Genomic DNA, 12,500 nt, shown 5'->3' with positions numbered 1-12,500 from the left:
AGGCCATTTTCATGTCCCCACAAATATACAGGACAGTTGGAATTGACAGCTGTAGGGATGCAGACCGTCAGGCTGGACTTGGGTTGGGAACCAATGTATTCTGCCCTTGCTTCTGTAGGTTGGCTTAGCAGATAGCTAACAGTAGATCCAGGAAATAAAGAACCAGAAATCCAGGCTGGCATTTAGGGTTTTTACTTGAATCTTTGTTTTTGTAAAACTGTAGAAACAGAACATGACATTAGCTTACAGATGTGTCATAAACGCACAGAAGAATACCAAGCTCAGAATAAACATACAATCAATATGCTGGAAAAGCCAAGTATTCATTAACACCAGACTTCCTGGACTAATTAGAGTTTAAGCTAACTTTAACGTTGTCAACATATTAATGCAGAAGGGACATGTCAATATAAAAATGCTAATTGCGATTAGCATCGCGGTTAGCATCACAGTTAGCATCGCGATTAGCATCCACACAACACAACTGAAACGGTAAACAGACAGAGAATATATCGGAAAATATATTTACATGCACATACAGACATACTTACAGACTTAGGTCTTTAAAGGCTACCAGACAATAAGTGAGACAAATAGCTGCAGCATGTCTTCTCAGCTGAATCGGAACAAACTACGGCAAGAGAGGAGGGCTAAACAAAGATGCAATTACACTCTGCACCACTTGGCGTCTGTGTGAATGTGAGGCAGAACACTCCCCACTTCTAAGTCCCCTCACTGAGGAGCAGCACAAGTTCTGAAACGGGTCTTGAATACATCTTAGGGGTGCCTTCTTTAATGATCCGGACATTAACTTTCCGAACCCTACCATCGCGGCTGGGAATGGTTTCAACAATAACTCCCGTCGGCCAATCATTTCTCTTAACTTGAGTGTCTTTGAGGAGTACCACATCTCCAACTTGCAGATTTGGTCTTTCTGACTGCCACTTCTTTCGAGACTGAAGGGTCACCAAGTATTCTTGCTTCCAGCGTCTCCAGAAGGTCTCAGCAAGACATTGAACTTGCCTCCACTGCTTTTTGTAGAGATCTTTGAGATCCATCTTCCCTGACGGGGCCGATAACGCGTCAGTCTTCTGAGTAAGCAGCATTGCGGGCGTGAAAACCGCTGGCATCTCGGGATCAGAAGTCACTGGAACTAGAGGTCTCGAGTTCATGATTGCCATGACTTCAGCCATTAGTGTCGCAAGTACTTCATGTGATAGGCGACAGTTCTCCTTCAACAACATGGCATCTAAAATGCGGCGTGCAACACCGATCATCCTTTCCCACACACCCCCCATGTGAGAAGAGTGTGGTGGATTAAATATCCAGGTGCAGCCTTTATCTCCAAGGTGAGCTTTCAACTCTAGATCTTCTGAGTTAATCTGCAGTTCTTTACAAGCTCCAATGAAGTTTGTTCCCCTATCCGAACGTAATAGTCTCACAGGACCTCTGATAGCAGTAAATCTCCTCAAGGCGTTAATGAAACTGGAAGTTGTCATACTATCAATGACCTCAATGTGCACCGCACGTGTACTCAGACAGGTGAACATGACTGCCCATCGTTTGGCTTCTGCATGGCCACCTCTGGTCCTACGCGCTGAGATGGTCCATGGTCCGAAAACGTCAAGTCCAACATGAGTAAATGGGGGGTCCAAGGTAAGTCTATCTTCAGGTAACTCAGACATTTTTTGTTCTTCGACCTTTCCTCTCATTCTTTTGCAGGTGACACATTTGTGTACTACACTTGACACCAATCCCTTGCTTCCTGTTATCCACAGTCCGGCTGTTCGAATAGCTCCTTCAGTGAAGTGCCGACCTTGATGAACAACTTGTTTGTGGTAGTGTCTTACCAGCAAGGTAGAAACATGATGGCTCCTGGGAAGGATGATCGGGTGCCTTTCTTCCCAGGATATGTCTGCCAATGATGTTCGGCCTCCAACTCTCAGTAAACCACTGTCATCAATAATGGGGTCCAAACGAATGAGTGGACTGCGCATTGAGACTTCGCCCCCCTTTGAGATGTTTTTGATTTCTTCTTTGAAGAAGTCTTGTTGTACACTTTTCATAATTATGAGTGTAGCACCCGTCCCATGTAGCTCTATGATACTATTTGAATCGGCTCGTGGTATAAAGTACTATGGGCGGGGTCCTGGGTACAGTTTTAAATATGACGGCGCTATTACCTGTGTTATAAATTTAATAATTTGGTTTTCTACAATCGTTACTTTTTCTAATATGGAAAACTTAATTACTGGCGGTGCCTCCAATAGAATTTAACACAGCAACAAATAAAGGTCTGTGCCTCTAATGTTGTTCCTTTATCTGGTTTTGAAATTATGATATAAACAGTTCTGGTAACACACTTTACAAATACATCAACTGTCTTAATGCACAGTGATACATTTATTAACAGTAAACATCAATATACTTTTAAACCCACCCTCTCACACACACACATTCACACACATTCAACGTAACAAAACCCCTGTTGCAGGCCTGAGTCGTGGCTTGGGAGCGTAGAGGCCTGAAACGTAATGGCCGTTTCACTTGTCCACACAAGCTTAAACAAACAAAAGAAGGCACGTGCAGGTTTTGTTAGTACTCACAAAATCCAAGGAGTATTAGGGGGGGGAAGATGCGGAAAACGGGGTGATGGTCGGCTTCAAAGCGTAGAAGAAAAAACAGTAGAAACAGTCCACACAGCGCACGCAGGAAACTGTTCTTGATTGTGGTCCAACAAGAGCTTTCCCGATCCTTCCTCTGTCACCAAGGTCCGTCTCCTGAATCACATAAATCAGCTAAACACCCAGTCCATATGCTGATTCATGACGTTTTATAGCACAGCTTATCTTAACAGGTTTTATATACAGAGCTAACAGTGTGAAAGCAAAGAAAACCATATTATGCTAATCGCTAATGCTAATCGCTAATCGCGATTAGCAACACAACATCGTTTTACAATTTAACAGTTTGTCAAAGTATAGAAAATAATAAACAACTTGTATTTACCTTGCGTAGATCACATAAATGTAAACCAAAGGGTAACTGGTCGTCAACCATTAAGTTCTGAACATTATGCTCTCATACAAGACTATCAGGTTCATTCAACGGTGGTCTGTAGCTTCTGCCGTTCACTATAACACAATGCCGCGAAATCTACTGTCCCGCCCCTCTACCTGAGACGCACATTGGATTGGCTGATATCAGGATAACCCAATGAACACACAGAAAACAAAGATTGACAGATTACTCTGCTAACAAGTTAGGCTGCATCATATACGCATCACGCAAAACGATTTACTTTAATTTGCATTAACTAACTTTAAACTGTTAAGCTGACTCAAAACGTAGGTCTAGGCTTAGGGACTTTGAACTAAATGTTTTAGGAATATTTACATTTTGATAACTAGATGATAATTGTAGACCGGGCTACACCCTCCCCCTTCTGACCGTCTAGATGTCCTCATCTGACACCTTTAACTTTTTTTGTTGGTGTTTTTTTTTTTCTTTTTCTTTGAAGAGTCCTTGCTTTTCTCATCATCTGACATCATCCTGGATGGTTTGTACTTTCTCCTGGGTGCCTTGATGTTTTCCTCTGGTGAATTTAGACTGAACTGAATGACCATCCCATGATGCATGATGGTAACAGGCTCCTGAGACGGATTGCCAGGTTTGTCATAAGTCAAACGAATGACTGGTTTCAGTTCTCTCTGGGACTTTCGGATAACAGAAGCTTTTTCACTCCTTGTATCGCTTGTAGGGGCTGAGCTTGCTCCCCCTTCTAAATCTGGTTCTTCAGCAGTATCATCACTAATCTCTCCTGCATCAGATTCCAGACTAGAAGGTGCAGTGTCTTCTGGGAATTCTGTGTCCATAGCTGGTGGTTCGTCCGAGACTTCGGAGCTCTCCTCTTCTCGGCTGTCAGTTTCCCCAGGAGCTTGATAGGATGTTAAGAGGTGTCTCCGGACTTCATCCACATCAAAAGCTTGAGGGTTACGGGCAGTTTCAAAGTCTGAATCTGATGAAGCTGTGTCACGTTCCACTGGTGGCACAACTGACGTAGTTGGTCTTTGACTTGGTCGGGTACGCTGTGATCTTGTAACAGGTTTTCTATCAACAGGTCCTGTATCATCAGGAGGGTTGGACATCCTAACCAGATAACCTATAGGCAAAAGATGGTCTCTGTGTAGAGTTTTGACTACACCAGGTCCATGTTCTGGTTTGACCTTGTACACTGGCAGGTTCGGCAACTTCTCCATCACAACATATGGTGTGGATTTCCATCGGTCTTGCAGTTTATGCTTTCCAGTTAATCCAACGTTTCGAAGAAGTATTCGGTCACCATCGGCTAATGGCAGATCTCTTACACGTTGGTCATAGTATGCCTTATTTCTCAGGTGACTCTTTGTTGCGGCTTCAGAGGCCATCCGGTAGGCACTCTGCAACTCTTTCCTCATCCGTGCAACGTACTGCTGGTAAGAGGACTCACTCTCTCCATCAGGTGATGTACCGAAGCAGATGTCAACTGGTAACCTTGCTTCCCTGCCGAACATCAGACAATATGGAGAGTATCCAGTTGCATCATTTTTAGTACAGTTATACGCATGTACTAGCTGACTGATATGCTGGCTCCAGCATTGTTTCTTTACAGTATCCATGGTACCAAGCATCGCCAGGAGAGTGCGATTGAATCTTTCTGGTTGGGGATCACCCTGCGGATGATATGGAGATGTGCGTGATTTACGGATACCCAGCATAGTAAGAAGCTCTTTGATCAGCCGACTCTCAAAATCTCTGCCCTGATCAGAGTGTATCCTTGCAGGTAGACCGTAATGCACAAAGAATTTCTCCCAGAGTACTTTTGCTACAGTGAGAGCTTTTTGATCCTTAGTAGGAAATGCCTGAGCATAACGTGTGTAGTGATCTGTTACTACTAACACATTAGCGACCCCTTTGGAATCAGGCTCTATCTGCAGGAAGTCAATACAGACTAAGTCCAAGGGACCATGACTTGTTATCTGATTCAAAGGTGAGGCACGTTGAGGGAATGTCTTTCTGGAGATACATCTTCCACAGGTTCGGATGTACTGCTCAACCTCAGTTGTCATGCGGGGCCAATAAAATCGGTCTTTAATCAGTTCGGTGGTTCGGTCCACACCCATGTGTCCACACTCGTCATGCATGGACCTTAATACCACAGTCCGGTATCTCTCAGGCAAGACAAGCTGCCTAATTTTCTTTCCAGACAGTTTCTTTGTTACTCTGAAGAGGATTCCATCTTTTGACTCAAGTTTACTGCTTTCACGAATGAGCAATGCAGTATCAGGAGGGTGGCTTTTAGCATGAGTCAGTACCTTATTAGTTTCGATTGCTTTTTTCACAGCTCCGATCACTGGGTCCACGTCTTGGGCTGTCTCGATGTCTTTTGGACTCAGTTGGTCGAGGGTGCTCATGCTTAAGTTCACAGGAAATGCATATGCTTCTGGTACAGCTGTTGCTGGAGCTCCTAGTTGCTCAACTAGTCTGACAGGAGCACCTAGTTCTTCACTGACACAGGCTTGCTTGCAAACAGCTTTGATGCCTGATGGTAGGATGCTTGTCCAATCATTAGCTTCGGCGGTGGCATACTGCCGGGACAACAGGTCAGCATCAATGTTGTGACGCCCAGGACGATACTCGATGGCAAAATCGTAAGTGGATAGGGCGGCCAGCCAGCGATGTCCAGTGGCATTAAGCTTGGCTGATGTAAGCACATACGTTAATGGGTTATTGTCAGTTCTCACGGTAAACTTAGCTCCATACAGGTAATCATGGAACTTGTCCACGACCGACCACTTTAGTGCCAGAAATTCCAACTGATGGACAGGGTAACGCTGTTCAGACATACTAAGTTTCCGGCTTGCAAAGGCCACTGGCCTAAGACCATCTGGGTATTCCTGATTCAGGACGGCGCCCAAACCACTCATGCTGGCGTCTACATGCAGAATGTAGGGTTTGGTGGGGTCCGCGAATGTTAACACAGGGGCATGAATCAGGCAATCAATGATCTTCTTGAAAGCATCTCGACAAGCCTGGTTCCAACGCTCTCCAAATGGCTCTGACTCTTTGAAATAGACCTTAGTTGGATCTCTCTTCTCATGCCAAGTTGGCGGATAGCCTTTTGTGAGCTCGGTGAGAGGACGGACAATAACAGAGTAGTTTGCAATAAACCTGCGATAATATCCGCAAAATCCGAGGAATGACTTCAGTGACTTCAGGTTGGTGGGCTCCTTCCAGTTTTTTACTACATCCACCTTCTTAGGGTCAGTGGCAATTCCAGCCTCTGAAACAATGTGACCCACATACTTGACTTCATTCTGACAAAATTGACATTTGTCAATTGAGACCTTCAAACCAACTTCTTCTAGCCTATCCAGAACCTTGAGAAGACGCTGCTCATGCTCTTCGAGAGTTTTGCCAAACACGATAATATCATCCAAGTATACAAGGACTTGAAGGAGATGCATGTCACCAACGGCTTTCTCCATCAACCGCTGGAAAGTTGCAGGCGCTCCAGTTATTCCTTGTGGCATACGTTCAAATTGATAGAATCCGAGGGGGCAAATGAAGGCTGTCTTCTCTTTATCCTCCTCCTTCATAGCTATCTGATAGTATCCACTCCTCAGATCCAATACCGAGAACCACTTGCTGCCTGACAGACAGTCTAAAGCGTCGTCAATGCGAGGCATTGTGTACTGGTCTGGTATGGTGCGTCTGTTGAGGGTTCTGTAGTCAATACAGATTCTGATATTTCCGTTCTTTTTACGAACAACCACAATCGGTGAAGCGTAGGGACTGCGGGACTCTTTGATGATCCCAGCTGCTAGCAGCTGCTGTATGTGTCGGCGCACATCGTCAATGTCGGCGGGGGCCAATCGGCGTGACCTTTCCCGAAATGGTCTGGGGTCATGCAGGCGTATGGGGTGCTCCACCCCCTTGGCCAAACCCACATCCCACTCTTGTAGGGAGAAAACATGTTGCTTTTCAGCTAGCTTCTGGCGGATTCGATTCTTCCACTTTTCAGGGATAGGGGAATCTCCAAAATCAAATAGACCTGGGTCTATAGCATCTGCGGGTAAGTTAGATGGTTGGACTGGTGTGATTGTATCAACAGCATACATCTCTGCAATTACAGTTCCAATGGGTATAGATGTCTTCTTTTGGGACTCATTATGAACCAGCACTGTGAAACAGTTAGTGTCTAGATCAGCATTTGGGAGTACTCCTGGCTGAACCAGCACACCAGCGGGGAGTGACTGTGAAGTGGGTGCATCTATCAGCACAATGTCTTTGGACACAGGGGTTGGTCTGTCTACCTTGCAGATAGCATAACACTTTTCACCTGGGGATATGGAGAGTGGACCAGGTCCTTGCCATTTTACTTGTCCAACAACATCATCTATGGCCACTGACTTACAGAGCTGAGTTTGAACGGGGGCATAAAATGGTTGTATTCTCATGGAATGAACAATGTTTTCATTACCACTTTCTTTCATCAGTTCCCACAGTCTGTGAAACAGAGATGCGTTGGTACCTACAATCACAGGGGTTTGGTTGTAGTTCTTTGGCTCGGGGCAGATCAAAGCTAAAACTGCTATGGGCCCTTTCACACCTGTCATTTTTTCTGGAAACTCCATCTCCACAACTACATAACCTTTGTAAGGATAATCAGTGTCGGACAAGCCCCAAAGCCCTAAGCCAGAGACGGGCTGTATAGGGACATCCAGCAAGTGTTCGTTATACCAGCTTTCGAAGATTATGGTCACATTAGAACCACTGTCCATGAGAGCCTGGCAGGACAACTCATTAACTTTGATGGGATGAGTCATTGATGGACCCACTAGACCCTCAGGCAGCCTGGGGTCTTTATCAGGGACTTCCACCTTGTGGACCCTGCCAACACGCTGATCTTCTGAAGTGTTCTTTGGGTTCTCTTTTGTTCCATCTTGTGCTCCTCGCACCACACGTATGAGCCTTTTGATGACTTTCTGTGGGTTCTCCGGTTCTGTGCACCTTGGAGCAATATGACCATTTTCTCCACATCGGTAGCAGAAGTATTCATCCGACTCTTTTGGAGACTGCACTTTGAACGGAACAGGTTTATGGCTTGATGCCGCTCTGTATCGATTGAACTGGGACATAGTCTCTCGTGAGGAATCCACAGTGGATTTTACTGCCATCACACTCATTTTATCTTCTAATGCTTTCACTTGTTTTTTGAGTGACTGTAGTTCATTGTGTGATTCAGTTGGTTTTTTCATTTCTTTTGGACCACTTATTGGACAATCAGATGGTAGCTGGTGCTGAGTTCTTGTTCGCTCACCCATTTTAGCTTTCATTTCTTCCATCTGTGCTCTAAACTCACTCTGATAAGCCAACTCGGGCTCAAATCCTTTCTCTGCCTGTACTGCGCGCACATTCTGACGACGCAGAGGTGCTCCTAGACTTTGTCTTGCAAACTGGTGGCCTTCTTCTTCACGTATCTCTTGTAGTAGATTCAGGAAGGTAGGAGGATTGTCTTTCCGCTCCCTAACTTTTAACTGAAGTAACATGAGGTCAGAAGTTGAACCTCTAATAAGCTGCTCAATTCGGGCCTTGTTAGCGGCGCTAACCTGGAGACCGCCTCCTTGCACTACTTTGATAAGAGACCTTTCTAATCTTTGCAGGAACTCAGACAATCTCTCTCCCGGCTGTTGTCGGAGGGATCTGAAGGAAAAGTAGAGATCTTCCCCTGACTCTGATCTACCAAAGATGCTCTCTATAGCATGGATATACTCCATTGGGCTAGCATCAGGTTCAGTCATACGCACAGCCTGAATGATCTCCAAAGCAGGGCCTTTGAGACTCTCCAGTATTCTTCGACGTTTCTCCTTCACAGAGCATTCACTTTCATCTACGATGAATTTAGCCTGCTCCAACCAACTGTCTAGGCATTCTTCGCCTGTTGGGGTAGGAGTGACACCAGAGTAAGTCCTCAGACGTCTATAAGAAGTACTGTCTGGCGCTCTATTGGTTCTGCACCATACATCGCCAACAGCACGAATAATAGACTCAGGGCTGCTGTTCCCTGGTATATTGGGACTGCATACTCTCTGAATATCATCCATGGTTTTTCCCTCTTGCTGAAGAAGTGTGAGTAACTTCTCTGTGAAGTCTTTAGTGCTGCCAGCGTCTTGGTCTGCTACAGCGTGCACTGTGTTCCATACATTTCCACCAATTATGGGCATCACTTCTGGGGGAATTTTGGTGGGGTCTATCACTTCGCGGCACTCGCACAACACCATTAGTGATTGATGTTGAGAGTGAAACATTTTGCCCCTTACTCTAACTTTGCCCAAGGCTTTGATTGTTTCTGCTGTTTCTTCTATCTCATCGACTGTAATGTTTTCCGGCACTCCATACATTAATAGGGCATGTTCTACATCCACTCCCTCTCCTCTGCACCAGTTAGTTAAATCAAGTGCTGATGGACTTCTCGCTTGGCTTGTCATACTTTCAATGGGTTAAATCTACAAGTGGTTTACGTTATGGGTTGGTTATTAATGGTTCACTATTTAAGAGGTGGTTACTTGTTTTATCTAATAACTTTATGAATAAAATCCCAGCGGTGCCTCCATTTATGTAGCACCCGTCCCATGTAGCTCTATGATACTATTTGAATCGGCTCGTGGTATAAAGTACTATGGGCGGGGTCCTGGGTACAGTTTTAAATATGACGGCGCTATTACCTGTGTTATAAATTTAATAATTTGGTTTTCTACAATCGTTACTTTTTCTAATATGGAAAACTTAATTACTGGCGGTGCCTCCAATAGAATTTAACACAGCAACAAATAAAGGTCTGTGCCTCTAATGTTGTTCCTTTATCTGGTTTTGAAATTATGATATAAACAGTTCTGGTAACACACTTTACAAATACATCAACTGTCTTAATGCACAGTGATACATTTATTAACAGTAAACATCAATATACTTTTAAACCCACCCTCTCACACACACACATTCACACACATTCAACGTAACAAAACCCCTGTTGCAGGCCTGAGTCGTGGCTTGGGAGCGTAGAGGCCTGAAACGTAATGGCCGTTTCACTTGTCCACACAAGCTTAAACAAACAAAAGAAGGCACGTGCAGGTTTTGTTAGTACTCACAAAATCCAAGGAGTATTAGGGGGGGGAAGATGCGGAAAACGGGGTGATGGTCGGCTTCAAAGCGTAGAAGAAAAAACAGTAGAAACAGTCCACACAGCGCACGCAGGAAACTGTTCTTGATTGTGGTCCAACAAGAGCTTTCCCGATCCTTCCTCTGTCACCAAGGTCCGTCTCCTGAATCACATAAATCAGCTAAACACCCAGTCCATATGCTGATTCATGACGTTTTATAGCACAGCTTATCTTAACAGGTTTTATATACAGAGCTAACAGTGTGAAAGCAAAGAAAACCATATTATGCTAATCGCTAATGCTAATCGCTAATCGCGATTAGCAACACAACATCGTTTTACAATTTAACAGTTTGTCAAAGTATAGAAAATAATAAACAACTTGTATTTACCTTGCGTAGATCACATAAATGTAAACCAAAGGGTAACTGGTCGTCAACCATTAAGTTCTGAACATTATGCTCTCATACAAGACTATCAGGTTCATTCAACGGTGGTCTGTAGCTTCTGCCGTTCACTATAACACAATGCCGCGAAATCTACTGTCCCGCCCCTCTACCTGAGACGCACATTGGATTGGCTGATATCAGGATAACCCAATGAACACACAGAAAACAAAGATTGACAGATTACTCTGCTAACAAGTTAGGCTGCATCATATACGCATCACGCAAAACGATTTACTTTAATTTGCATTAACTAACTTTAAACTGTTAAGCTGACTCAAAACGTAGGTCTAGGCTTAGGGACTTTGAACTAAATGTTTTAGGAATATTTACATTTTGATAACTAGATGATAATTGTAGACCGGGCTACATGAGTCTTGCCTGAAGGAGTACATCCTTTTTCTGACTACATTGAAGTGACGTTCTGGAGAAGGCTCTGGCTTTCTGGACGAGCCTAGCTATTGCACGAGTAAGGGATCTCCAGCTGGAAAATCTTCCAAGTCGTTGGGAGCCGAGAAATCCACTTGTAGCTTTTGTAGCATAGGTTGAGACTTGGGGGCGCACCTCTACATCAGTCTCTGGCTGAAGAAGGTCAAATATCTCTGGATGTGGAACTTCATCTTTTTCAGGTCTGGTCAGAAAAGCTGGACCTGAAAACCAATTGGTGTCTTTCAGAAGATCCGCAGGGACAGACCTAGATCCATGATCTGCAGGGTTATGGTTGGTTCGGATGTAGTGCCACTGGCATGGGTGAGAGGACTTCCTGATTCTTGTTACTCTGTTGGCCACATAGACGTAGAAGTTCCTGGTTGCATTGTGAATGTAGTCCAGTACAATCTTGCTGTCTGTGTAGAATTTGACTGTTTGGATCTCCAAATCAATTTCATCCATTATCAGGTCTGCGATCTCTGTTGCTAAGACAGCTGCACACAGCTCCAAACGAGGAATAGTGTGAGCAGGTCGTGGAGCCAGCTTGGATTTCCCCATGATGAACCCCACATGGCTTTGTCCTTCTGCATCAACTGCCCTGAGGTAAGCTACAGCTGATATAGCCATCGTTGATGCATCTGAGAAAACACAAATTTGTCTGTGTGATGTAGCGAGCAGAGAAACAGGAATGTAGGTCCTCTGAATCTGAAGCTGCTTAAGTTCCATTAGAGAATCTTTCCAGGCATCCCACCGGATTTCTTTCTCTGCTGGGAGTTGTGCGTCCCAATCATACTCTTCTTTCGAGAGGTCTCTGACAATTGCCTTCCCTTGAATCGTGATTGGTGCTACGAACCCCAAGGGATCGTAGAGACTGTTGACCGTTGATAAGACGCCTCTCTTGGTGAACGGCTTTCCATTATTAGACACGCAGAAGGAGAAGCTGTCAGTTTGCAGATCCCATCTGAGGCCTAAACTGCGTTGGTGGGGTAGAGGATCAGATGACAGATCTAGATCCTTAAAACATTTGGCACGATCTTCAGATGGAAAAGCGTCCATAACACTGGTGCTGTTGGATGCTATTTTATGCAGCATGATGCTTGACTCAGCTAGCATCTCCCTTGTTCTTTTCAGAACAGTGATGGCTTCATCCTCAGTGGAAAATGAGGCCAGCCCATCATCCACATAAAAGTTCCTCATGATAAACTGCTTAGCATCTGTATCATGTTCTTTACGTCCTTCTTGCGCTGCACGTCTTAAGCCATAGATGGCCACAGCTGGTGTTCATGTGTTCATCCGTATTGAAAAGGTTAAATCGGCTGATTCTTGACAAACAGACCACAGATTTGCTGCTTAAACAACTAACTTCCCGCCTGAAAAAGTCCTAAAATGACATTGTGTGACTCAACAACAGTAGTATTCAGAGA

At 44.6% G+C, this 12,500-nt stretch overlaps 1 protein-coding gene across 1 annotated transcript; it reads right to left on the bottom strand.

Annotated features, from left to right (window-relative positions):
* Window positions 1–6,351: 6,351 nt before the first annotated feature.
* Window positions 6,352–10,980, bottom strand: LOC137798590 (uncharacterized). The gene is made up of 3 exons (XM_068595456.1): window positions 10,594–10,980; window positions 6,512–10,364; window positions 6,352–6,356 (listed from the first exon to the last, which is right to left on the bottom strand). Exons 2-3 carry the CDS (start codon window positions 9,528–9,530, stop codon window positions 6,352–6,354), a joined length of 3,024 nt encoding a protein of 1,007 aa, XP_068451557.1. The 5' UTR covers window positions 9,531–10,364; window positions 10,594–10,980.
* Between the last annotated feature and the right edge of the window lie 1,520 nt (window positions 10,981–12,500).

The sequence above is a fragment of the Clinocottus analis genome, unplaced genomic scaffold, assembly GCF_023055335.1.
Source record: "Clinocottus analis isolate CAN_PGR_092001 unplaced genomic scaffold, fCliAna1.0.p SCAF_30, whole genome shotgun sequence".
Classification (NCBI taxonomy): domain Eukaryota; kingdom Metazoa; phylum Chordata; class Actinopteri; order Perciformes; family Cottidae; genus Clinocottus; species Clinocottus analis.
The sequence above is the reverse complement of the archived record's forward strand: the minus strand, read 5'-3'. Positions and strand labels throughout refer to the sequence as shown.

Bases quoted from the DNA above. Each gene is read 5' to 3' on its own strand.
- LOC137798590 (XM_068595456.1), bottom strand. From the start codon at position 9,530: ATGACAAGCCAAGCGAGAAGTCCATCAGCACTTGATTTAACTAACTGG.